Below are 25677 nucleotides of genomic sequence, written 5' to 3'. Positions count from 1 at the left end.
AATTGCATCACTCCTGTGTGGGGAGGGGGTGGCAGTGAGTGCAGGAAAAAAGGGGGAGGGCAACTCCTGGAGGGGCCTTTGCATGCTTCTAAACCAGCCTCAGCTCTGAGTTTTCAGCTTGTGCCTTCCTCAGATGACAGTGACATCCAGCAGCCAGCTTTGAGGCACTGCATGAACATAGAGAGGTGAGGAATGCCCAGGGCCAGTGCAAACAGAGAGGAGGAAGGGTGGCAGTGCCAGCTGCAGTGTGGGTCATGTGGCATTCCTGTGGCAGTGGGGACTGGCCCTGACCAGTTGGACAAATCCCTGCTTGTCCTCATCATTTGCTGAGGAGCTGTGACCTCGTTCAGAGATGATTCTTTGCTCCTGGGGCCCTGTGCTGCTTGCCCTCTCCCTCTGCTGCTTGCCCTCTCCCTCTGCTGCTTGCCCTCTCCCTCTGCTGCTTGCCCTCTGCCCGTGCTGCTTGCCCTCTGCCCGTGCTGCTTGCCCTCTCCCTCTGCTGCTTGCCCTCTCCCTCTGCTGCTTGCCCTCTCCCTCTGCTGCTTGCCCTCTGCCCGTGCTGCTTGCCCTCTGCCCGTGCTGCTTGCCCTCTGCCCGTGCTGCTTGCCCTCTCCCTCTGCTGCTTGCCCTCTCCCTCTGCTGCTTTCCCTCTGCCCGTGCTGCTTTCCCTCTCCCTCTGCTGCTTGCCCTCTCCCTCTGCTGCTTGCCCTCTCCCTCTGCTGCTTGCCCTCTCCCTGTGCCTAGGTGAGAAAATGATGCTGGCCAGGCTTAGGAGAGGTTTATCACAGGCAGCTCTGGTTTGAATGACTGGGAGAATGTTTCTGGGGGGGGCTGCACTCCATCTCACAGGGGCTAGCCAGCACTGGTAGCTCTAGGCTAGGTGAGAAGCCTCCCTGCCACCCCTAGCCCATTGCTGTGGAGTTTATAGCAGCTTAAGGAGGAGTTCCTAAGCATGGCAGCTTTGGCTTGGGAAGCTGAACCTTGCCCTGAAGCATGAGTGGGTCCCTGCACCGTGGTGTCTGTTTGAGTCATACTCTGGGGTGGACAAGAGGAAAGAGCTCCATTATCCCAGTGAGACTTGGGCTGATGCCAGCAAGACTGGAGTGTGGTGAGCACCTCTGCCTGTCTGCCACATCTGGGCTCCATGTGCTGGCAGGGAGAGAAGAGATGGTGGCAGGTGATGGGTTTGAAGGACCAGGGGAGTGAAGGAGAGACGGCTGGAGACAGCCAGCAGCCCAGGATGCTGGAGTGTTCTGCAGTTCAGGTGGGGCTGTTGGTTTCACAGTCCTTGTTTGAGCACATGGTGACCTCAGGAGCACGTGAGAAATGTGCAGCCAGATTGCTCTGTGGGATGGAGATGCTGAGCTGGGAAGTGGTGAGCTGGATTCTTTCTGGCTCTGCCAGGTCAGAGCTGGGATCCAGCCAGCCCAGCACTGCTGGTGATATTCCTCTTTACTGAAGAGCTGCTGGCTTTAGTTCTTCCTGGTTACAGAAGTTTTGCTTGGTAGCTTCTCTGCTTAGCAGGAAGAGGAGACTTTGCAGCAGCAGCTCATCAGAAGGCCACATGTATAGAAAGAAACCCCAAAGCACCTCCTTTCTGAGAGCAGATCTGCAGTGCTCAGGAGGGATCAGCACTTAACAACTGTCCCCAGGGAGAACTCCTGTGTCTTAATTTGAGTTTCCTATAAAGCCTGTGTCAGCTTCTCCTGGTGGAAGCTGGAGGAGTAACTGCAGATCTCTGCATCTGGGTCCCAAGGTCTGGCATCTCAAGGCACTTGGAAGAGAGAAGGCTATCAGGAGTAGTCAGCATGGATTTAGCAAGGGGAAATCATTCTTGACTAACCTGATAGCATTCTGTGATGCCATAACTGAATGGGTAGATTCAGGGGGAGCAGTGGATGTAGTCTGCCTTGACCTTAGCAGGGCCTTTGACACCATCTCCCATGACATCCTTGTGAGCAAGCTGAGGCAGTGTGGGATGGAAGAGCAGGCAGTGAGGTGGGCTAGAAACTGGTTGCAAGATAGAGTTCAGAGGGTGGTGATCAGTGGTGCCAGGTCCAGCTGGAGAGCTGTGATCAGTGGTGTGCCCCAGGGATCAGTGCTGGGGCCAGTCCTAGTCAACATCTTCATCAGTGCCACTGATGAGGGCACAAACAGACAGAGTCTGCTCAGCAAGTTTGCTGCTGACACCAAGCTGGGAGGCTTGGCTGAGACAGCTGCAGGCTGTGCTGCCATCCAGAGAGACCTGCACAGACAGAGCTGGGCACAGAGGAACCAGATGAGGTTCACCAAGGCCAAGTGCAGAGTCCTGCATCTGGGGAGGGAGAATAAACTGCAGCAGTCCAGGCTGGGAGGTGACTGCTGGAGAGCAGCCCTGTGGAGAGGGACCTGGGGGTGCTGGTGGAGAACATCCATGGCACAGCAATGTGCCCTGGTGGCCAAGAAGGCCAATGGGAGCCTAGGGGGCATTAGGAAGAGTGTCCAGGAGATCCAGGGAGGTTCTAATCTCCTCCACTCTGCCCTGCTGAGACCTCATCTTGAATACTGTGTTCAGTTTTGGGCTCCCCAGGTGAAGAGGGACAGGGATTTGCTGGACAGGGTCCAGCAGAGGGCTATGAGGATGATGAGGGGACAGGAGGGCATGGCTGATGAGGAGAGGCTGAGGGACCTGGGGCTGCTTAGTCTGGAGAAGAGAAGACTGAGAGGGGATTTGATAAATGTTTCTAAGTATCTGAGGGCTGCCAGGAGGGGGGGACAGGCTCTGCTCACTGCTCCCTGGGATAGGACAAGCAGCAATGGATGGAAGCTGCAGCACAGGAGGTTCCAGCTCAACACAAGGGGCAACTTCTTTACTGTAGGGTCCCAGAGCCTGGCACAGGCTGCCCAGAGAGGTTGTGGAGTCTCCTTGTGTGGAGCCTTTCCAGGCCTGTCTGGATGTGTTCCTGTGTGATCTGTGCTAGATCACAGCTGAGGGAAGGTGGATTTAGACTGGATCTTAGGAAGAAGTTCCTTAGTACAGGGGTGGTGAGACACTGGAACAGGTTGCTCAGAGAGGCTGTAGATGCCTTCTCTGTGGAGGTATTCAGGGCCAGGTTGGATGAAGCCTTGAGCAACCAGGTCTAGTTGAGAAGCATCTGCCCATGGCAGGGGGCTGGAGTGGATGATCTTTGAGGTCCTTTCCAACCTAAGCCATTGTATGATCTAAGGTCTTTTCCAACCAGGCAGTTCCATGATCTCAGCCTTTCCACTGGCTTTTTGGTGTTGCTCAGCTGCTGGCTGCAGTGTAGCCTGAGATCTTTCAGCCTCGAGGAAGAGCAAAACCCTCTCTAGCCTAGAGTCCTGACACAGATTGTCCTTCCCCTTTCCTGCCCATTAACTCCTTCCTCTCCTTGGATTGTCCTTCCCCTTTCCTGCCCATTGACTCCTTCCTCTCCTTGGATTGTCCTTCCCCTTTCCTGCCCTTTAACTCCTTCCTCTCCTTGGATTGTCCTTCCCCTTTCCTGCCCATTAACTCCTTCCTCTCCTTGGATTGTCCTTCCCCTTTCCTGCCCATTAACTCCTCTCCTTGCCCTGCCCTCCAGGTGCTGAAAGGCTGCAAGAAGCTGAACCTGTCTGTCCACTCCGTGGGGCGCATCCCGGGGGGCTACGTCACCAACCACATCTACACCTGGGTGGACCCCCAGGGCCGCAGTGTGTCCCCCCCCACGGGGCTGCCCCACCACCAGAACAGCTCCCTGCGCAAGGACAGCGAGAAGAGGAGCCACCTGCAGCTGCTGCAGGAGGGAGACGAGAAGAAGGTGAGCCAGGGCCAGGCCCTGGGGGTCTGGGGTGATGGAAAGCTCAACATGAGCCTGCTGCAGTGTGAGTGCAGCCCAGACACAACCCTGTGTCCACAGTGTGGGCAGCAGGGCAAGAGAGGGCATTCTGCCCCTTGGCTCTGCTCTCCTCAGACCCTACCTGGAGTCTTGTGTGCAGGTCTGGAGCCTCCAACACAAGCAGGACATGGAAGTGTTGGAGCCAGTCCAGAGGAGGCCACCAAGATGCTGAGAGGGCTGCAGCAGCTCTGCTCTGAGCACAGGCTGAGAGAATTGGGGCTCTGCAGCCTGGAGAAGGCTTGGAGGAGACCTTGGAGTGGCCTTCCAGGATCTGAAGTGGGTTTTTCATGGAGAGGTGGAAAAAAAAGGTGCCAGGGAGGTTTCTTCTTCCTTTTCATTTGCATTTGTGCATTTAGCTGCATATTGAATTGTTGAAAGGAGGTTGTTCTGTTCACAAATACCATCCCAGTAACTGCAGCATGTCCCTGGCTCGTTCAGCTCAGTCACCAGGAACTGACAGGTACCCCCGAGGGCTGTTTGAGTTCTGCATGGTTCTAGGTTCAGAGGGGAGGGCTGGGGATGAGTTGGGTATTTCCACCACCCCCCACTCCCATTTCTAATCGATCTGAATGCTCTGGAATCCATATGGAAAAAGCTCACAAGCAGGCACATTTGGGAAAGCACAGCAGAGAGGAGGCTGAAGGGCTGGAAGCAGCACGTTGGTGAATGCACTGCTCTGGTTCCAGCCTGCAGTGCTGCTGGGGAACTTTCCAGCTTGGGCAAGGTTAGATTCAAGGTGTCTGGAGGCATCCCCTGTTCAGCAGGCAACAGAAAGAGCTCCTGTCTGGCTCCCTTTGCCTCCAGCCCATCTGCTCTGTATGCCTGCAAGGGTGGGGTTTGGGTATCTGCAGGCAGAAGCATTCATTATCGAAAGGCTTGAAATGGAAACCGCTGCTGCCAGCCTCTGTGTGATCCTGTAACCGATCCGTGGGGAGAGGAGGGAGCTGCTGCACAGCTGAGTCCCTTCTGGAGCAGGCACCAGGAGCTGCTGCACAGCTGAGTCCCTTCTGGAGCAGGCACCAGGAGCTGCTGCACAGCTGAGTCCCTTCTGGAGCAGGCACCAGGAGCTGCTGCACAGCTGAGTCCCTTCTGGAGCAGGCACCAGGAGCTGCTGCACAGCTGAGTCCCTTCTGGAGCAGGCACCAGGAGCTGCTGCATGGCTGAGGCCCTTCTGGAGCAGGCACCAGGAGCTGGTGCATGGCTGAGGCCCTTCTGGAGCAGGCACCAGGAGCTGCTGCATGGCTGAGTCCCTTCTGGAGCAGGCACCAGGAGCTGCTGCACAGCTGAGTCCCTTCTGGAGCAGGCACCAGGGAGCTGCTGCATGGCTGAGTCCCTTCTGGAGCAGGCACCAGGAGCTGCTGCATGGCTGAGTCCCTTCTGGAGCAGGCACCAGGGAGCTGCTGCATGGCTGAGTCCCTTCTGGAGCAGGCACCAGGGAGCTGCTGCATGGCTGAGTCCCTTCTGGAGCAGGCACCAGGAGCTGCTGCATGGCTGAGTCCCTTCTGGAGCAGGCACCAGGAGCTGCTGCATGGCTGAGTCCCTTCTGGAGCAGGCACCAGGAGCTGGTGCATGGCTGAGTCCCTTCTGGAGCAGGCACCAGGAGCTTCTGCATGGCTGAGTCCCTTCTGGAGCAGGCACCAGGAGCTGCTGCATGGCTGAGTCCCTCCTGGAGCGGGCACCAGGAGCTGGTGCATGGCTGAGTCCCTTCTGGAGCAGGCACCAGGAGCTTCTGCATGGCTGAGTCCCTTCTGGAGCAGGCACCAGGAGCTTCTGCATGGCTGAGTCCCTTCTGGAGCAGGCACCAGGAGCTGCTGCATGGCTGAGTCCCTTCTGGAGCAGGCACCAGGAGCTGCTGCATGGCTGAGTCCCTCCTGGAGCGGGCACCAGGAGCTGCTGCATGGCTGAGTCCCTTCTGGAGCAGGCACCAGGGAGCTGCTGCATGGCTGAGTCCCTTCTGGAGCAGGCACCAGGAGCTTCTGCATGGCTGAGTCCCTTCTGGAGCAGGCACCAGGAGCTGCTGCATGGCTGAGTCCCTTCTGGAGCAGGCACCAGGAGCTGCTGCATGGCTGAGTCCCTCTGTGGTTCATCCTAGTGAATCCACTGAGCTTCCTTTGCTGTCAGATGCAGAAGCAACCCTAGTGGGGCTTAGGGAAGTGCTGGTGACTGTCAGCTGCCCTTGGCTTGGCTTTTCCCATCCTGTTCCAGTCATGGGATGATGGAATTGTTTCACAGGATGGTAGGGGCTGGAAGGGACATTTTATTTGGAAGAGACCTTGAAGATCATCAAAAGCCCAACTGTTAACCCAGCACTGCCAGGCCACTCCTAAACCAGATCCCTCAGCTACACATCTCCAAGGCTTTGAAACCCCTCCAGGGATGGGGACTCCACTGTCCTGGGCAGCCTGGGCCAGGCCATGACAACCCTTCTGGGGAAGAAATTATTCCTCATATCCAACCTAAATTTCCCCTGGTGCAACTTGAGGACATTTCCTCTTGTCCTGTCACTTGTTCCATGGGAGAAGAGACCAACTCCCACTTGGCTCCAGCCTCCTTTCAGGTAGTGGTAGAGAGCAATGAGGTCTCCCCTCTGCCTCTTCTCCAGAGCAGACAACTCCAGTTCCCTCAGCTGCTCCTTGCAAGGCTTTTTGAGGCTAATCATAGAATCAACCAGGTTGGAAGAGAGCTCCAAGCTCAGCCAGCACAACCTAGCACCCAGCCCTGGCCAACCAACCAGACCATGGCACTAAGTGCCCCAGCCAGGCTTGGCTTCAACACCTCCAGCCACAGAGACTCCACCACCTCCCTGGGCAGCCCATTCCAATGCCAATCACTCTCTCTGACAACAACTCCCTCCTAACATCCAGCCTAGACCTGCCCTGGCACAGCTTGATGCTGTGTCCCCTTGTTCTGTTGCTGGCTGCCTGGCAGCAGAGCCCAACCCCACCTGGCTACAGCCTCCCTGCAGGCAGCTGCAGACAGCAATGAGCTCTGCCCTGAGCCTCCTCTGCTGCAGGCTGCACACCCCCAGCTCCCTCAGCCTCTCCTCACAGGGCTCTGCTCCAGGCCCCTCCCCAGCCTTGCTGCCCTTCTCTCAACACCTTCCAGCACCTCAACAGCTCTCTGCAATTCAGGAGCTCAGAACTGGACACAGCACTCATGTGGCACCATTCACCACCACTCTCTGGGCCCAACCCTCCAGCCAGTTCTTGACCCATATCACTGTTGGATTTGGTGAGATTAAAGGTCTTTCCAGCCTGAATGACTCCATTCTAAGCCCTTCCCAGGCTGAGCTCCTCTGGATTTCTCCCAGCAGTGAGGCACATTTGTGCTGTGAGTCCTCACTGAGGTACTCCCAGGACCATCAGCTCCTCTCCTTAAAAGCTCTTTGGAAACCTTCAGCCAGCAAAACAGACTCATAGGTGCTGCTGAGCTGGGAGGAAGACAAAGAGTGCAAAACCTTCTGTGAGTGTCAGGCAGCTCCTTCTGTGTGAGTGGAACAAAAAGAACAACACAACCAACACAGCATTTCATCAGCTGGATCCTTGCTTTCATGTCTGCAGTGCCAGGGGACCTGCTCCTTCCTTTAAGCTTTTGGTGCAGCAGGAGATAGAAAATCTCCTTCAAGAAAAGAATGTGAACATCTCCTTGCCTTCAGGCAGCCAAAAGTAGCTGCAATTATTACATGGGGAAAATAAAAACCCACACAAAACCAACCCAAAAAGGAATCCATCTGTGATGGCATTGCCTGGCTTGAATGTTTGAGATGCTAATGGTGACTGCTTGAGCATGAAGGAGATGCAGGAGAGCTAAGGAAGGATTTCTGGCTATTAGTTTGTAATGACATTTGCAGTGTGAAGTGATGCAGCTTCCCTGTGTGTCTCACTGGTTGCTTGCTCTGACCTTGCTGGGTTTTGCTCTGAGGGACATCTCAAAGTGCATCCAGGCTGCTCAGGGGCCTGTGGTTAGTTCCCTGTGGTGACTGGAGCATGAGATCATAGAATCAATCAGGTTGGAAGATGGGTTTCAGGGTGGTTTGGATGTGGTGCTTGGGGCTGTGGTTTAAGGTGAGTCCTGTAGTGTAGGGTTCTGGGTTGGGCTTGGTGCTCCTGAGGGGCTGTGCCAACCTGCATGGTGCTGTGCTCCTGTGAAAGGCTGAGGCACCTGGGGCTGGTTAGCCTGGGGAAGAGAAGACTGAGAATCATAGAATCAGGCAGGTTGGAAGAGAGCTCCAAGCTCAGCCAGTCCAACCTAGCACCCAGCTAGGTGGTGGCCTCTTCTCTCAGGCACCCAGCAATAGAACAAGGGGACACAGACTCAAGCTGTGCCAGGGAAAGTACAGGCTGGATGTGAGGAGGAAGTTGTTGTCAGAGAGAGTGATTGGCACTGGAATGGGCTGCCCAGGGAGGTGGTGGAGTTGTCATCCCTGGAGGTGTTGAAGCCAAGCCTGTCTGGGGCACTTAGTGCCATGGTCTGGTTGCCTGGCTAGGGCTGGGTGCTAGGCTGGACTGGATGATCTTGGAGCTCTCTTCCAACCTGGTTGATTCTATGATTCTATGATTCACCATCCCTGGCAGCTGGGACTGTTGCTCCTCAGTTACTGAGGTGGGAGTTGGTTCCTGTGAGCTGTGCCCAGTGGGGTTCTCTTGGCAAGCAGGAGGAGGGTGAACCCCACAAGCCACCTAAAGTGGTGTTTTTGTTGTGTGGTGGCAGGGATGGCACAGAAACAGCTGTTGGCGTGGCTGAAACCTCCTCAGCCTTTCACACAGCTGTCTGCTGCATCATCCTGCTGCAGAGTAATTCCTGTCTGAAAGAGCTTCCCTTAATGGCAATGTTCAGTCTGCCACCAGGCCATGTCATCAAGCCAGAGAAGAGAAGTCCCATGCAAGAGTCAGCTCCTAGCAGATGCCTGCCTGCCTGCTGGTGGTGCTTTCTGCCTTCATTTCCTACCACAGGAGGTGGCAAATGCTTCACCATCGAAACTGAAATGGAAACTGTGACCTTGGTCTTCCAAACGATTCTGCCCTGTGCACTCAGGAGCAGCCTGAGGCTAAATGCAGCCCTGGTAGGGCTCAGGGACAGAGGTGGGGACTGAGCAGTATCTGTGCTGCCATGAACTTGGCAAAGCCTGACCCTTCTCAGAGAGCTCCAGGGAGGGTACCCTGCCTGCATGTCCTGGTGCCCCCCCAGAGCAGCTGCCCTTCTGCACAGCCCTGCTTGCTGCCTCTGGTTTAGGGTGGTGTTGGGAGAGTTGTGCACCTTGGGGGCTGAGCTGCTGGGGAGCAGGGAAGGGGAGAAGGACTTGGGAGTCCTGGCAGGAAGGCCATGAGCCAGCAGTGTGCTCTGGTGGCCAGGAAGGCCAGTGCCAGTCTGGGGTGGGTTAGAAGGGCTGTGGTTTAGTAGGTCAAGGGAGCTTCTCCTGCCCCTCTACTCTGCCCTGGTGAGGCCTCATCTGGAGCACTGTGTCCAGCTCTGGGCCCCCCCAGCTCAGGAAGGACAGGAGCTGCTTGATAGAGTGCAGTGCAGAGCCACAGAGGTGATGAAGGCAGTTGAGCATCTTCCTGAGGCAGCTGGGGCTGTGCTGCTTGGAGAGGAGGAGGCTCAGGGGTGACCCCACTCCTGGTCATCAGTGTGTGCAGGGTGAGTGCCAGGGGGATGGAGCCAGGCTCTGCTGGGTGGTGCCACTGACAGCACAAGGGGCAGTGGGTGGCAGTTAAGGCCTAGGAGGTTCCATGGGAACCTGAGGAAGAATTTTTTTCCCTGTGAGGATGACAGAGCACTGGAGCAGGCTGCCCAGGGGGGTTGTGGAGTCTCCTTCTCTGGAGATATTCAAGAGCCACCTGGATGTGTTCCTGTGTGACCTGCTCTGGCTGATGCTGCTCTGGCAGGGGGGGCTGGACCAGATGAGCTTTGGAGGTCCCTTCCAGCCCCTGCATTCAATGATTCTGTGATCTCTCTTAAGAGGGGAGGCTGAGAGGCTTGGAGCTATTCATCCTGGAGAAGCAGCATGTGAAATAGTCTCTGCTCTGATCCCTGCACCCCTAGCACAGAGTGACTCAGCCTTTGCTCCAGCCTGGCAAGCAGCTCATCTCCATTTGGCTCTCCAGTGCCTGTCTCTCCTTCCTGCCTCCCTCATCACTCCCTGGCCTGACCAAGCAGCACCCACACCTGCCAGCAGTTACTGTAGCCCTCAGCTGTTCCCTAGATCTGCAGTTTTCCAGCAAGCTGAGTGCTCCAAGAGTGGTTCTTTCCCTGGCCCCTCCTGCTGCTGCTGCTCTTTTGCCAGCAGCTTGAGTTCCCCTTGCAATTTCCACAGGGTTTATTTGGAGAGCTGCAGGGATCAGTTGATTAAGAAATGCAATTAAGCCCTCAACAGCTCTACTCTCTGGCATTTCCAGCAGTGCCATCGTTTTAAGCAGTGCTTAGGTGCTTTCATGCAGCCTGAGTTTCATAGAATCACAGAATGGTTGAGCTTGGAAGATCTCTGGAGATCACTGAGTGCAACTCCCCTGCCAGAGCAGGATCACCCAGGGCAGGTCAAATAGAAACACATCCAGATGGGTCTTGGAAAGTCTCCAGAGAAGACTCCACAACCTCTCTGGGCAGCCTGCACCAGGGCTCCAGCACCCTCACAGTAAAGAAGTTTCTCCTCATGTTAAGGTAGAGCTCTCAGGGTTGCAATTTGTGTCCATTGCCACTCATCTTATCACAGGGCACTACTGAAAAGAGCCTGGACCCATCCCCTTACCTCCTCCCCCCCTCCACTCTTTAGATGTTGATCAGCACTGATCAGATTCAGGAAGAAAGGGCCCTGGGGATGCTGGTAGAGAGAAGCTGAAGCTGAGGCAGCAGTGCCCAGGTGGGCAGCAGAGCCAATGGCATCCTGGGCTGGCTCAGGAGCAGTGTGGGCAGCAGGACAAGGGAGGTTCTTGTGCCCCTGTGCTCAGCACTGCTCAGGCCACCCCTGGAGTGCTGTGTCCAGTTCTGGGCTCCTCCATTGCAGAGAGTTGTTGAGGTGCTGGAAGGTGTTGAGAGAAGGGTAGCAAGGCTGGGGAGGGGCCTGGAGCAGAGCCCTATGAGGAGAGGCTGAGGGAGCTGGGGGGGTGCAGCCTGCAGCAGAGGAGGCTCAGGGCAGAGCTCATTGCTGTCTGCAGCTGCCTGCAGGGAGGCTGTAGCCAGGTGGGGTTGGGCTCTGCTGCCAGGCAGCCAGGGACAGAACAAGGGGACACAGTTCCAAGTTGTGCCAGGGGAGGTCTAGGCTGGCTGTGAGGAGGAAGTTGTTGTCAGAGAGAGTGATTGGCATTGGAATGGGCTGCCCAGGGAGGTGGTGGAGTCTGTGTGGCTGGAGGTGTTGAAGCCAAGCCTGGCTGGGGCACTTAGTGCCATGGTCTGGTTGCTTGGGCAGGGCTGGGTGCTAGGTTGGGCTGGCTGAGCTTGGAGCTCTCTTCCAACCTGGTTGATTCTATGATTCTCAGTCTTCTCTTCCCCAGGCTAACCAGCCCCAGGTGCCTCAGCCTTTCACAGGAGCACAGAACCATGCAGCTTGGCAAAACCCCTCAGGAGCACCAAGCCCAACCCAGAACCCTGCTCTACAAGACTTACCTTAAACCACAGCCCCAAGCACCACATCCAAACCACCCTGAAACCCATCCTGGGTGGGTGACTTCACCACCTCCCTGGGCAGCTCATCCCAGTCCCTGACCACTTTCTCCACGAAAAACTTCTTCCTACTGTGCAATCCAAACCTCCCCAGCCTGAGCTTGAGGCCATTCCCCCTTGTTCTGTCCCAGTTACCTGTGAGCAGAGCCCAGCAGCAGCCTCTCCACAACATCCCTTCAGGCAGCTGTAGAAGCAATAAGGTCTCCCCTCAGCCTCCTCTGTTCCACACTACCCATCCCCAGCTCCCTCAGTCGCTTCCACACAGCTGTTCTCTCACCACAGAGATGTTCCAGTCCCTTCAGCATCCCCCTGGCTTCCAGTGGACACTCTCTGGTGTATCCCTGTCCCTCTCAAACTGAGGAGGCCAGCCCTGGGCACACAAAACTCCAGCCTGCAGGTTTGTTGGGAAGTCTTTCAGACCTTTCTTGCTCAGGGCTGTGGTCATTGCTTTCTGCTTCTTGAAGACTCCGTTTGCCCTTAGCTGCCTGCAAGCAAGCCAGCAGAACCTCGGGCTTAGAAGGAGTATCTCTTACTCTATCTGATGGTATCTGGTGAGGAGCAGCTTCTCAGCTTACCCAGCCCCTTGGGATAGTGTTCAAGGGAATGGAAATGTGTTGATGTGGAGCTACCCTTTGTGTTGCCAGCTCCAGGGAGGTGCTGGTAGGTAGATTTGTAGTTCAGGGACTTGTGGAAAGGGACTCTTGCCCTCAGCAGCCTCTTTTCAGCCTCAGCTGGGACTCTCTGTGCTTTGCTGTGTTTCTGCTACTCATGGAGTGCTGGTGGATAACATCCCTGGCACAGCAATGTGCCCTGGTGGCCAAGAAGGCCAATGAGATCCTGGGGTGCATTAAGAAGAGTGTGTCCAGCAGATCCAGGGAGGTTCTCCTCTGCTTCTGTTGGGCACTGATAAGACCTCATCTTGAGTCCTGTGTTCAGTTTTGGGCTCCACAGTTTAAGAGGGGCAGGGTTCTGCTGGAGAGGGTCCAGTGGAGGAATATGAGGATGATGAGGGGACTGGAATCACAGAATGTGAGGGGTTGGAAGGGACCTCCAGAAGTCATTGAGTTCAACTATTCAGTGACTGCAGCAGTCCAGGCTGGGAGGTGACTGCTGGAGAGCAGCCCTGTGGAGAGGGACCTGGGAGATGTTCCAGGCGAGATTGGATGAGACCTTGGGCAACCTGGGCTGGTGGGAGGTGTCCCTGTCCATGGCAGTGGCTTGGAACTGGATGAGCTTTGAGATCCTTCCCAGTTCTGTGATTCTAGGATTCTTAAAGTGCAGGATTTTGCAGTGGGCTGCCCTGAGAGGTAGGTTTATGTCCTGCTGCTGATTTCTGCCTTGCTGCTGCACCACCACTGAGACAGAAAATGGGTTTTCAGTAGCAACCTCTGGGCTGAATTCCCTGTGTGAAGCTGTGGCCCTAGAAGGGCAGGTTTAATTATTGACTTGAAGCTGGAAATGGTTTTTTCCATCCAGGTAAAGGTTTGAGCTTTTGATTTGGCTGCAGCCAAGAGTTTTAAATACAAAAGGCACTCACAAAGGATCTGGTTCTGTTCTTTTTTTCCCCCCCTTCTCTATCAGTGTGAAACACATTTGGGCTTCTTTCATTTGTTTTCAGCCCTGCTGTTTCCTTCTTGCCAGGATTGACTTAAAACATGGCACAAAACTCAAACCCAAAAGGACCCAGAGTCATTCATTTAGCAAATGCCATGCAGTGAGTGAACAGAGGCCACCTGGAGGGAGCTCAGGGCAGGCTTCAATCCTTACCTGGACTTCCATCCAGGTCTGCACAGGGCATGGAGAGCCTTTTCTCCAGGCTATGCACCCCCAGCCCCCTCAGCTGCTCCTCACCAGCCCTGTTTTCCAGAGCCTTCACCAGCTTTGTTGCCCTTCTCTGAACTCCCTCCAGCACCTCAGTGTCCTTCTTGGAGTGGGATAACTGTTGCATGTTCTCCATGCTTCACTGGGAAATGCCTCCCTACATCAAACTGCTGCCATTCCCCAAGCCTGTGGTTAGCTGTGGAGCTCTCTGGGGACACACAGGACATTGTAATAGAATCACAGAATCAGGCAGGGCTGGAAGGGAGCACAAGGAGCAGCCAGTTCCAGCCCCCCTGCCATGCCCAGGGACACCCTACCCTAGAGCAGGCTGCACACAGCCTCAGCCAGCCTGGCCTCAAACACCTCCAGCCATGGGGCCTCAACCCCCTCCCTGGGCAACCCATCCCAGCCTCTCACCACTCTCCTGCTCAACAACTTCCTCCTCACCTCCAGCCTCACTCTCCCCACCTCCACCTTTGCTCCAATCCCCCCCAGTCCTGGCACTCCCTCAAAAGTCCCTCCCCAGCTTGTTTGTAGCCCCCTTCAGCTGCTGGCAGGCCACAAGAAGGTCACCTGGGAGCCTCCTCTGCTCCAGCCTGCACAGCCCCAACTCTTTCAGTCTGTGCTCACAGCAGAGCTGCTGCAGCCCTCTGAGCATCCTCCTGGCCCTGCTCTGGACACTCTCCAGCATCTCCACATCTTTTGTGTAATAGTGGCTCCAGAGCTGGATGCAGGACTCCAGATGGGGTCTCAGTAGAGCAGATCAGAGTGGGAGAATCCCCTCCCTGGCCCTGCTGGCCACACTTCTGCTGCTGCAGCCCAGGAGTCCACTCTGCAGGCCATGGATCTCTGAAACAGCCTTGAGCCACAGTCAGTCCTGCCCATTTGTGCAGGCATGGGGAGATGGACAAGCCCAGGGAGCCCTGGGAGCAGCTGAGCCTGCTCTGCTCCCTCTGCCTTGCTACAGGAGCCAGCTGAGAGGGTCTTGCTGGTTTAGAGCTGCTTGTCTGGAGGCTCTGCAGAGCTGGTGGCTGTGTCCCAGGTGTGCTGCTCACTTTAGAGCTGCTTGTCTGGAGGCTCTGCAGAGCTGGTGGCTGTGTCCCAGGTGTGCTGCTCACTTTAGGGCTGGTTGTCTGGAGGCTCTGCAGAGCTGGTGTCTGTGTCCCAGGGTGTGCAGCTCACTGGGGAAGCAATGGGGAGCTGGTGGCAGCAGCAGGGGTCTGCTGGTTGCCCAGAGCATGAGGCTGGCACAGCATTTGTGCAGTGCTCACCTGAGTGACTGCTCCTGTTCCTCTGCAGGTGAATCTGGTCCTGAATGAAGGGAAGTCCCTGGGCCTCATGATCCGAGGAGGAGCAGAGTACTCCCTGGGCATCTACATCACCGGGGTGGATAAGGGCTCAGAGGCAGAGAGCACTGGCTTGAAGGTAAGAGTGCCCCTGGAGGGAGCTGGGAGGAGGCAGAGCTTCCTGTGCTGTGGCTGCAGGATCATGCCAGCACCCAACTGCTGCTGTTTCTGCCCCTCTGCCTTGGCCAAGCAGGGCTCTCGATGGAGAGGTGAGGGCTGTGTTCCTGGAGCTGGCTTTGCAGAGCAGGTTCTTGGGGTGTTTTGAGTACCAAGCTTAAATGGAGCAACTTCTGGAGTAGGTTGTGCTTGCATTCTGTCTTAGCACACCCTCAGACCTGCTTTCTCTCCTCTGAGGCAGCCTGGGGACTCAGATTTGTAGATTGGTTTGGGTTAGAAGAGACCTTACAGCTCATCCAATTCTAACCCCTCCCCTGCCATGGGCAGGGACACCTCCCACCAGCCCAGGTTGCTCAAGACCTCATCCAAGCTAGTCTAGAACACCTCCAGGGAGGGAGCATCCACAGCCTCTCTGGGCAACCTCTGCCAGTGTCTCCCCACCCTCACTCTCAAGAATTTCTTCCTAATCTCCAGTCTCAGTATTCCTTCTGGATATCAGAGAGTGCAGCCTGGGTCTGGCAGGTAAGCAGAGTCACTGTCACCTCCCTGAGCTGCCAGGGAGGAGTTTTCTAGTAAAGATCCTCTTTCTGCACCTCACATCCCAACCCATTATGTTTGGAGCTGGGTAGTGCCATCAGTTCATCTCTGAGCCAAGTGGGGTCAGTCTCTTCTGCCAGGCACCCAGCAACAGAACAAGGGGACACAGCCTCAAACTGTGCCAGGGCAGGTCTAGGCTGGCTGTTAGGAGGAAGTTGTTGGCAGAGAGAGTGATTGGCATTGGAATGGGCTGCCCAGGGAGGTGGTGGAGTCTGTGTGGCTGGAGGTGTTGAAGCCAAGCCTGGCTGGGGCACTTAGTGCCATGGTCTGGTTGGTTGGGCAGGGCTGGGTGCTAGGTTGTGCTGGCTGAGCTTGGAGCTCTCTTCCAACCTGCCTGATTCTATGGTTCTTGGCCTGCTCTCAGAGAATGTGTTCATGCAGTGATGAGAGATCAGGCTGCCTGTGCTGGGAGCAGGTGTGGGCTGGTGTCCTCCTGCAGCATTGGCATCACACGGATCATGCCTTAACAAGCAGCACCAGCAGGAGCACCACCAGCTCTGGCACAGACCAGAGCTGATCTCTCAGCAGCCTAACTTGGTGTGACCTCCAGCTACCTCAGACTCCCTCTGTAGTCAAACAGGTTCCTAAGGGATGCTCTGAGCTTTGGCTGAGCCCTTTTGAGACTGCACTGCTTTGGAGTTGGCTACAGATGTGCTGGGGACCTCTTTTAAAGCAGGATTCTGCATCTCTTTCATCCTGCCTTGTGCTCATGCACACACATCACCTGTCAGCTCCTTCAGCCTTCAAACCATGCTTGGTCTCAGGACAGGATCAGATGTCTCAGCAGCTCCTGGAGGGAGCATTTGGGGCTAAAATTTGCTGTGTCCTAGGGTGTTCAGCAGTAAAACAAGTTGAAAAGGGAGCCAGTGGACATTGGGTGCTGCTCATGAAAGGGCTCTGAAGCTCAGACTCCTCAGGCTGTAGCATTTTAATGCCTCACTCAGGGGTTCTTTCCTGGTGTGTTTTTCCTCTCTAAATGACTCAACTCCCTGCAGCCACAGCTTCCTCCAGTGCAATCCCATGGGCTCTCAGGTCTTTCCCTGTTCCCTGTGTCAGGCAAGAGTTGATGGATGTTAAGCTCCTGAATCCCCTGAGACAGTGCTGGGCTGCTGAGGGTTGAGAGTAATCTGCTGTGATCCTCTCTGTGTGTTATGAGGGCAGGCACTTCTCCCTTCTTCAGTCCTTCACTTCAGGGCTGAGCCTTCAGCCTTGCTCCAGTGGCCACATAAAGTCTCACATCTATCCAGGCTGGTGGCAGGAAGTGTGTGGACAGGCTGGTGGAGGGAGCTGTGGTTTGGACTCTGACAGTTGACAACACAAACCCCTGAGCCCATCTGGCTGGGCACTGAGGTCACCAGGGTTGCCTGTACAGACCTGTTGGCAGAGGTAATGCAACCACTTCTGAACTTGATTGTCTGCTGCAGGCTTCTGTTTCTCCTTGCTGACTGTGAGTGAGTCAGAGTGAAAAGGCTGAACTTGGAGATTTGGGTCAGTCAGAGGCTGCTTCTCTCTCTCAGGCTCTTAGCAGGGTCCTGCCACCTGAGAGGGTCACTTGGGTAGTAGGGAGGAAGAACTTCTTTACTGTAAGGCTGGTAGAGCACTGGAACAGGCTGCCTAAGGATATTGTGGAGTCTCCTCTGGAGCCTTTCCAGCCCTGTCTGGATGTGTTCCTGTGCAACCTGCACAAGATTCTGTGGTCCTGCTCTGGCAGGGAGGTTGGACTTGAGCATCCTTGGAGGTCCCTCCCAACCCCTGACATCCTGTGGTCTGTGACAAGGAGCTGTGGGAGCATCCTTGGGAGATGGCTGAGTGTTCTCTAATGCAACAAGAAGTGAAAGCTGCTGCTGGAGACTCCCTGCAGCCCACTCTTGTCATCTCAGAGCTTACCTCCTCTGGGCTGGTCTCCTCACAGCTGCTGGGCTGCACACCCAACCAGGGTACACAGCTGGATCCCAGGGATGCCAGTGCTTGGGGGCAGCTACCTCATCTCTGGAACCATTCCAGGCCAGATTGCTTGGGGCTCTGAGCAGCCTGCTCTGGTTCCAGATGTCCCTGCTGGCTGCAGAAGACCTTGAAAGGTCCCTGCAACCCAAAGCATTCTGTGATTCTGGGCTTGTTCATTAGCACAAGGTCATGGTGAGAGGCAGCAGGGAGAGTGCTCTGGGACACGAGGGCTTCAAGGCAGAGAAGGTAAGAGGCACTGAACAATTTGTTTCAGCCTAATAGAGCTGGGAAGAGAGGAACTGGATGGAGCTGCCCTGAGTGTCACAAGGGTGAGGTTGCTGAGTCTGAGGACCCACCACCATCTGAACCAAGCCTGCTTGTCTCCAGTGCCTGCTGACCTTGTGCCTATGTCAGACTCCATCTCTTCTGTAGAGAAAGACTAAGAGACCTGAGGCTGTTTCATCCTGAGAAGAGAAGGCTGAGAGGGGATCTTCTCACTGTCTTTAAATACCTGAGGGGTGGCTGTCAGGATGAAGGTGCCAGGCTCTTCCTGCTGGTGCCAGGACAAGGAACAGCAGGTACAAGCTGGAACAGGGGATCTCCACCCCAGCTAGAGGAGAAACATCTTCACTGTGAGGGTGACAGAGCCCTGGAGTAGGCTACCCAAAGAGGTTGTGGAGTCTCCCCTGGAGGCTTTCAAATCCAGCCTGGAAGTGTTCCTGTGTGACCTGCCCTGGGTGGCCCTGCTTTGGCAGGGAGCTTGGACTCGCTGATCTCCAGAGGTCCCTTTCAACCTTTACCATTCTATCATTCTGTGATTCCTACACAGCAGAAGCCTGAAAGTCTAAAGGCAGGAGAAGACAGAGTTGCATTGATCTCCTGAGGCTCTCTGTTGCATGTTTCATGCTTCTCTGCTGCTCCAAACCCCTCTCAGGGCATGCTGCTGCTTTCCTTGGCTCAGACCAGCTCAGCACAGCCAATGGCACCCTGCAAACCTGCTCACACAGGACAGCTCACAGCAGCATAACACATGGCTTTAGCCTTCCACCTCTCATTCCATGCCTGCCAGGAAGGCAAGGGAAGAATCACTGTGCAGCTGAAGCACACAGAGCAGTGCATGCTCAAATGCACACCTCAGGTACTCACTTCACTTTTGAGCCTCTCCCTCCAAGGAGGACATTGAGGTGCTGGAGCAGGTCCAGCTGGTGAAGGGTTTGGAGAACAGGGCTGGTGAGAAGCACCTGGAGGGAACTGTTTAGTCTAGAGAAAAGGAGGCTGAGAGGAGACCTCATTGCTCTCTACAGCTGCCTGAAAGGAGGCTGCAGCCAGCTGGAGGTTAGGCTCTTCTCACAGGTGGTAGGAGAAGAGTAAATGACCTCAAGTTGCACCAGAGGAGATTTGGGTTGGAGATCAGATGAAAGTTCTTTGCTGCAAGAGTGATCAGGGATTGGAAGAAGCAGCCCAGGTTGGTGGTGGAGTCCCCATCCCTGGAGGTGTTCAAAAGGCATTTGGGTAAGGGGCTCAGGGTAACAGCTGTGTGCAGGGAGATGTTTGGTTATGGTTGAACTCAGTGATCATAGAATCATGGAACCAAGCAGGTTAGAAGAGAGCTCCAAGCTCATCCAGCCCAACCTAGCACCCAGCCCTATTCAGTCAACCAGACCATGGCACTGAGTGCCCCAGTCAGGATTGGCTTCAACACCTCCAGCCACAGCCACTCCACCACCTCCCTGGGCAGCCCATTCCAATGCCAATCACTCTCTCTGACAACAACTTCCTAACAACAGCCAGCCTAGACCTCCCCTGGCACAGCTTGAGGCTGTGTCCCCTTCTTCTGTTGCTGGGTGCCTGGCAGCAGAGCCCAACCCCACCTGGCTACAGCCTCCCTGCAGGCAGCTGCAGACAGCAATGAGCTCTGCCCTGAGCCTCCTCTGCTGCAGGCTGCACACCCCCAGCTCCCTCAGCCTCTCCTCACAGGGCTCTGCTCCAGGCCCCTCCCCAGCTAAGGTGTTTTCCAGCCAAGTGATTCCATGATTGTTTGCTACTCTCCCATCCCTGCCAAGTGAAGTCCCCATGCTATGGCAGTCATTTGCACCCCACAGCATCTGCTTACTGATTCTTTACACCTCCCTCCTTGCTCTGCTGTTTTCTAGTCCCTGTGCTGTGGTGCCAGCAGCTTTGTGCTTCATCAGGCTTTATGTGACTGCAGATATGCACAGGCACTTCCCACCCTGATTTGTCTGCACCACTGACTATAAATCTAGAACTGCTTGGAGGTTAGGAGATAAAGAGGACTTTTATGCTCTCCTTTAGACACAGCTGAGTGTAAACTGTATCCACACATTGCTCGTGGTGGTAGGGAAGGGATGTGATACCTGGAGGAGTCATAGAATCAGTCAGGGTTGGAAGGGACCACAAGGAGCAGCCAGTTCCATCCCCCCTGCCACGGGCAGGGACACCTCACACTAGATCAGGCTATCCAGAGCCTCATCCAGCCTGGCCTTAAACACCTCCAGGGAGGTCTCTTCCAACCTGGTTGATTCTATGATTCTATGGGGCCTCAACCACCTCCCTGGGCAACCCCTTCCAGGCTCTCACCTCCCTCATGATGAAGAACTTCTTCCTAACATCCAGTCTGAACCTACCTATTTCCAGCTTTGTTCCATTCCCTCCCAGTCCTCTCGCTCCCTGGCAGCCTCAAAAGTCCCTCCCCTGCTATTTTTTTAGCCCCCTTCAGATCCTGGCAGGCCACAAGAAGGTCACCTCAGAGTCTTCTCTTCTGCAGCCTGCACAGCCCCAACTGTGTGCTCACAGCAGAGCTGCTGCAGCCCTCTCAGCATCCTCCTGGCCCTGTTCTGGACACTCTCCAGCATCTCCACAGCCCTCTTGTCCCAGGGGCTCCAGACCTGGATGCAGTACTCCAGGTGGGGTCTCAGCAGAGCAGAGCAGAGGGGGAGAATCCCCTCCCTGGCCCTGCTGGCCACACTGCTGCTGCTGCAGCCCAGGCTCTGGTTGGTCTCTGTGCTGCAAGTGCACACTGCTGGCTCCTGCTGAGCTTCTCATCCACCAGCACCCCAAGTCCCTCTCCTCAGGGCTGCTCTCCAGCCACTCCCTGCCCAGCCTGCATTGGTGCTTGGGATCAACCTCGACCCAGCTGCAGGACCTTGATCTTGTTGCACTTCATGAGGTTGGCTTGTGCCCACCTCTGAAGCCTGTCAAGGTCCCACTGGAGGAGAGAAGGGCTGATGGATAAATGTGAGTTCCAGACACTTCTGTGGGTTTGTTCCATGTGGACTCATCCCACCTTGACTGTGAGGGTGGGGAGACATTGGGATGGGTTGCCCAGAGAAGTTGTGGACAACTCATCCCTGGAGGTGTTCAAGGCCAGGCTGGATTGGGCCTTCAGCAACATGGTCTGGTGGGAAGTGCCCCTGCCTGTGCAGAGGGATTCATAGGCTCACAGGATGTCAGGGGTTGGAAGGTACCCAAAGAGCTCATCCAGTCCAACCCCCTGCCAGAGCAGCACCACACAATCCAGCTCAGGGCACACAGGAACACATCCAGACAGGCCTGGAAAGGCTCCAGAGAAGGAGACTCCACAACCTCTCTGGGCAGTCTGTGCCAGTGCTCTGGGACCCTTCCAGGCAAGAAGTTCCTCCTTGTGTTGAGCTGCAACCTCCTGTGCTGCAGCTTCCATCCATTGCTGCTTGTCCTATCCCAGGCAGCAGTGAGCAGAGCCTGTCCCCTCTTCCTGACCCCCACCCCTCAGACATTGATAATCATTGATTCAATCCCCTCTCAGCCTTCTCTTCTCCAGACTAAGCAGCCCCAGGTCCCTCAGCCTCTCCTCACCAGTCCCCTCATCATCCTCATAGCCCTCCCTTGGACTCTCTCCAGCAGATCCTTGTCCCTCTTCAACTGTGGAGACCAAAACTGAAGGCAGTATTCAAGCTGAGGTCTCAGCAGGGCAGAGTAGAGGGGGAGGAGAACCTCCTTTGATCTGCTGGACACACTCCTGTTTGTTCTTGGTTGGAACTGGATGCTCTTTAAGGTCCTCTCCATCTGAAGCCATTCAGGGGTTCTGTGATGCAGAACTGTTGGCTCAGTGAGAAGCTTCCTGCAGCCTTCCAGCAGGGAACTTCTCCGTGGGTTTTGCTGCTGGTGCTGAATTTGTTGCCAGAGTTGCTTGAGCTCATTCTGTCAGACTTTTCATTTCAGACAAACCTGCTGGCATCTGTGGCACCACAGCAGAGCTGTGCACTGTTTTACTAACAGGGTTTATGTAAAGCTGAACAGTGTTCAGCAGCTCCTTTGCTGTCAGGGTCCCAGAGCACTGGAGACTTTCAAGCCCTGTCTGGATGCATTCCTGGGTGACCTGCACTAGATTATGATCCTGCTCTGGCAGGGAGGTTGGACTTGATCATCTCCAGTGGTCTCTTCTAACCCCTGTGATCTTGTGAGCATGGTGTTGAAAAGGAAGGTTGCTCTCTGGCCCCAAAGCTCAGCCAGCTTTTGCCTCTGCAGAACCAGGGACCCTGGTCCTGAGCATTGGGTCCCTCCTCACTCCAAGAAGGACATTGAGGTGCTGGAGCAGATCCAGAGAAGGGCAGTGAAGCTGGGGAAGGGTCTTGTGAGGAGTAGCTGATGGGACTGAGGTCGTTCAGCTTGGAGAGAAAGGCTCAGGGGAGACCTTCTGGCTCTCTACAGCTGCCTCAAGGGATACTGAAGTGAGGAGGGGCTTGGTGTCTTCTCCCAAGGAACAAATGATAGGACAAGAGGAAATAGCCTCAGGATGCAGCAGGGAAGGTTTGGGTTGGTCATGGGGAATAATTTCTTCCCTAGAAGGGTTGTCAAGGCCTGGCCCAGGCTACCCAGGGCAGTGGTGGAGTCCACATCCCTGGAGGGGTATGAAGGATATGTAGATCTGAGGGACATAGTTTAGTGGTGGCCTGGCAGTGCTGGGTTTATGCTTGGACTTGATGTTCTTAGAGGTCTCTTCTAACCCAAACCATTCCGTGCTTCTCTGGTGCCAGCTTGGGTACTGCTGCTCTGCTCCCTCCAGCATCACAGCCCCAAGGCAGAGCGATCAGGCTGGGACCCTGCAGTCAGCCAACCACTGAATATTCACACAGTATCACAGTATCACCAAGGCTGGAAGAGACCTCACAGATCATCAAGTCCAACCCTTTAGCACAGAGCTCAAGGCCAGACCATGGCACCAAGTGCCACGTCCAGTCCTGCCTTGAACAGCTCCAGGGACGGCGACTCCACCACCTCCCCGGGCAGCCCATTCCAGTGTCCAATGACTCTCTCAGGGAAGAACTTTCTCCTCACCTCCAGCCTAAATCTCCCCTGGCACAGCCTGAGGCTGTGTCCTCTCGTTCTGGTGCTGGCCACCTGAGAGAAGAGAGCAACCTCCTCCTGGCCACAACCTCCCCTCAGGTAGTTGTAGACAGCAATGAGGTCTGCCCTGAGCCTCCTCTTCTCCAGGCTAACCAATCCCAGCTCCCTCAGCCTCTCCTCGTAGGGCTGTGCTCAAGGCCTCTCCCCAGCCTCGTTGCCCTTCTCTGGACACGCTCAAGCATCTCAATGTCCCTCCTAAACTGGGGGGCCCAGAACTGAACACAGCACTCAAGGTGTGGTCTAAGCAGTGCAGAGTACAGGGGCAGAATGACCTCCCTGCTCCTGCTGGCCACACCATTCCTGATGCAGGCCAGGATGCCACTGGCTCTCTTGGCCACCTGGGCACACTGCTGGCTCATGTTCAGGCAGGTATCAATCAGCACCCCCAGATCCCTCTCTGTCTGGCTGCTCTCAGCCACTCCGACCCCAGCCTGTATCTCTGCATGGGGTTGCTGTGGCCAAAGTGCAGCACCCTGCACTTGGAGCTATTGAACACCATCCCCTTGGACTCTGCCCATCTGTGCAGGCAGTCAAGGTCCTGCTGCAGAGCCCTTCTGCCCTCCAACCCAGCCACATCTGCCCCCAGCTTGGTGTCATCTGCACACTTGCTGATGACTGACTCGATGAATATTCCTACTCCTGGCCTTGGCCTTCTTGATGCTTATCCATTCACGAAGCTTCTGACAGTGTGCTCTAAAATGTGCTGCTGCTCTGAGGCTGAAGACATTCAGGTTGGCAGGGGGCTGCAGAAGAGGAATGGGGGCCAGCCCTGTTTGCTCTTGCTTCTGCCCCTGCTGCCTCCTGCGTGACGTTCACAGCGACGCCGAGCTTGTTCTGCTGCTCTGCATGGCTCTGCTCATCCTGATTCATCCTCCTTCATTATTGTTTTGTTCTGCTGGTGGATTTTGTCAGGATTCTCTCTTGGTTGTTTTTTTTTCCAAGCCAATGTTTGTTCTTTGCTATTTTTTCCCTCTCCTTGACCTTTCCATCAGAAATAGCAGATTTCAGGTCGCTTTCTTTGAACAAACAACTCAATATTGAGTTCCTAGCACAAAGGCTGGGGTAAAATGAGGCTGCTAGGAGCCATGTGCATCCATGCACAAGAGGGGGAGAGAAGAGAGGCTGTAAACAGGAAGAGGTGAATGACTTTTACATCATAGGTTGCAGTCGTGAAGCTGCCTCTTGAAAACTGTGTTCTGGGATCTGCACATAGGCAATGAGAGTGAAAAAGAGAAGAGGAAAAGGAGCCTCTGCCTGCCTCAGTCTGGGGACTGGGATACTCAGTGAGGAGCTGCATGGCTGTGGTACACAAGATGTAAGCTTTCCTCTTAGATTCCTCATAGAATCTCTTAGATTGGCAAAGCCCTTCAAGCTCCTCAAATCCAGTCATTAGTTTCACACTGACAGGTCCTTGACTAACCCAAGCCCCTCAGCACATCTGATCACTATGGATTGCTATGGTTGGAAAGGACCACCAGGATCAGCCAGCCCAACCTTCATCCCAGCAGCCTTCATCATCAGTCCATAGCCTCAAGCACAACAGCCACTCTCCTTTTAAACACCTCCAGGGATGGGGACTCCACCACCTCCCTGGGCAGCCTGTTCCAGTGCCTGACCACCTGCTCAGCAAAGAACTTCCTCCCAACAGCCAACCTAAACCTCCCCTGATGCAACTTGAGGCCATTTGCTCTTGTCCTGTCATTAGTGACTCAGGAGAACACACCAGCTCCAGCTCCAGCATCACCACAACCTCCTTTTAGGTAGCTGTAGAGGGCAATAAGGTCCCCTCTCAGCCTCCTCTTCTCCAGACTGAACACCCCCAGCTCCCTCAGCTGCTCCTCATAGGCCATGCTTGCCAGACCTCTCCCCAGCCTCATTGCCCTTCACTGCACTGCTCCAGCATCTCAGTGTCCCTCCTGTACTGTGCTGACCCAAACTGGACACAGTACTCGAGGTGTGGTCTCACAGTGGAGTGGTCCTGGGTGGATGTTAGGAGGAAGTTGTTGTCAGAGAGAGTGATTGGCATTGGAATGGGCTGCCCAGGGAGGTGGTGGAGTCACTGTCCCTGGAGGTGTTCAAGCAAAGCCTGGATGAGGCACTTAGTGCCATGGTCTGGTTGGTTGGGCAGGGCTGGGTGCTAGGTTGGACTGGCTGAGCTTGGAGCTCTCTTCCAGCCTGGTTGATTCTGTGATTCTATGACAGACCTTGCTTGGGTAAATTGCTCCTCTTCTGGAGGCCACCAGCAACTTCCCCACAATAGTGCCAGAGCCACTGCCTGCCCCAAGGGACTATCTCCTTTCCTTGTCTGCTTTCATTGCCAGTCTGTGTCTGCTTTGTTCCTTGTGTTTTTATTGCAGGGAAAAAGAATAGGATTTTAGGCACCCACTGGTCCCTTGCCTGCCTCTCCCAAAGCTGTCTCTTGTCCCTCCAACAGGCTGTGTTGGCCTTGTTGGACAACGGAGTAAGACCAGGCTGAGAGAGTAGGGATTGTTCAGCCTGGAGAAGAGAAGGTTCCAAAGAGACCTTCTGGTAGCATTTCAGTACTTCAAGGGGCTGCACAGAAAGCTGGGGACAGACTTTTGAGCAGGGTCTGTTGTGACAGGGCAAGGGGTGAGGGGCCTGGAGCAGAGCCCTGTGAGGAGAGGCTGAGGGAGCTGGGGGTGTGCAGCCTGCAGCAGAGGAGGCTCAGGGCAGAGCTCATTGCTGCCTGCAGCTGCCTGCAGGGAGGCTGTAGCCAGGTGGGGTTGGGCTCTGCTGCCAGGCAGCCAGGGACAGAAGAAGGGGACACAGCCTCAAGCTGTGCCAGGGCAGGTCTAGGCTGGATGTGAGGAGGAAGTTGTTGTCAGAGAGAGTGATTGGCATTGGAATGGGCTGCCCAGGGAGGTGGTGGAGTGGCTGTGGCTGGAGGTGTTGAAGCC

At 55.3% G+C, this 25677-nt stretch overlaps 1 protein-coding gene across 8 annotated transcripts in view; it reads left to right on the top strand.

Annotated features, from left to right (window-relative positions):
- The window catches only part of WHRN (whirlin), a 76096-nt gene that overhangs the window by 21502 nt on the left and 28917 nt on the right, over positions 1-25677 (top strand). For all 8 annotated transcript variants that reach the window (XM_064171403.1, XM_064171402.1, XM_064171400.1 and 5 more), the window contains exons 2-3: positions 3582-3797; positions 14652-14777. In XM_064171403.1, coding sequence (XP_064027473.1) covers positions 3582-3797; positions 14652-14777 — 342 coding nt within the window. The remainder of the gene's footprint in view (positions 1-3581; positions 3798-14651; positions 14778-25677) is intronic.

This window comes from Pogoniulus pusillus, chromosome 35 (assembly GCF_015220805.1).
Source record: "Pogoniulus pusillus isolate bPogPus1 chromosome 35, bPogPus1.pri, whole genome shotgun sequence".
Taxonomy (NCBI): domain Eukaryota; kingdom Metazoa; phylum Chordata; class Aves; order Piciformes; family Lybiidae; genus Pogoniulus; species Pogoniulus pusillus.
The sequence above is the reverse complement of the archived record's forward strand: the minus strand, read 5'-3'. Positions and strand labels throughout refer to the sequence as shown.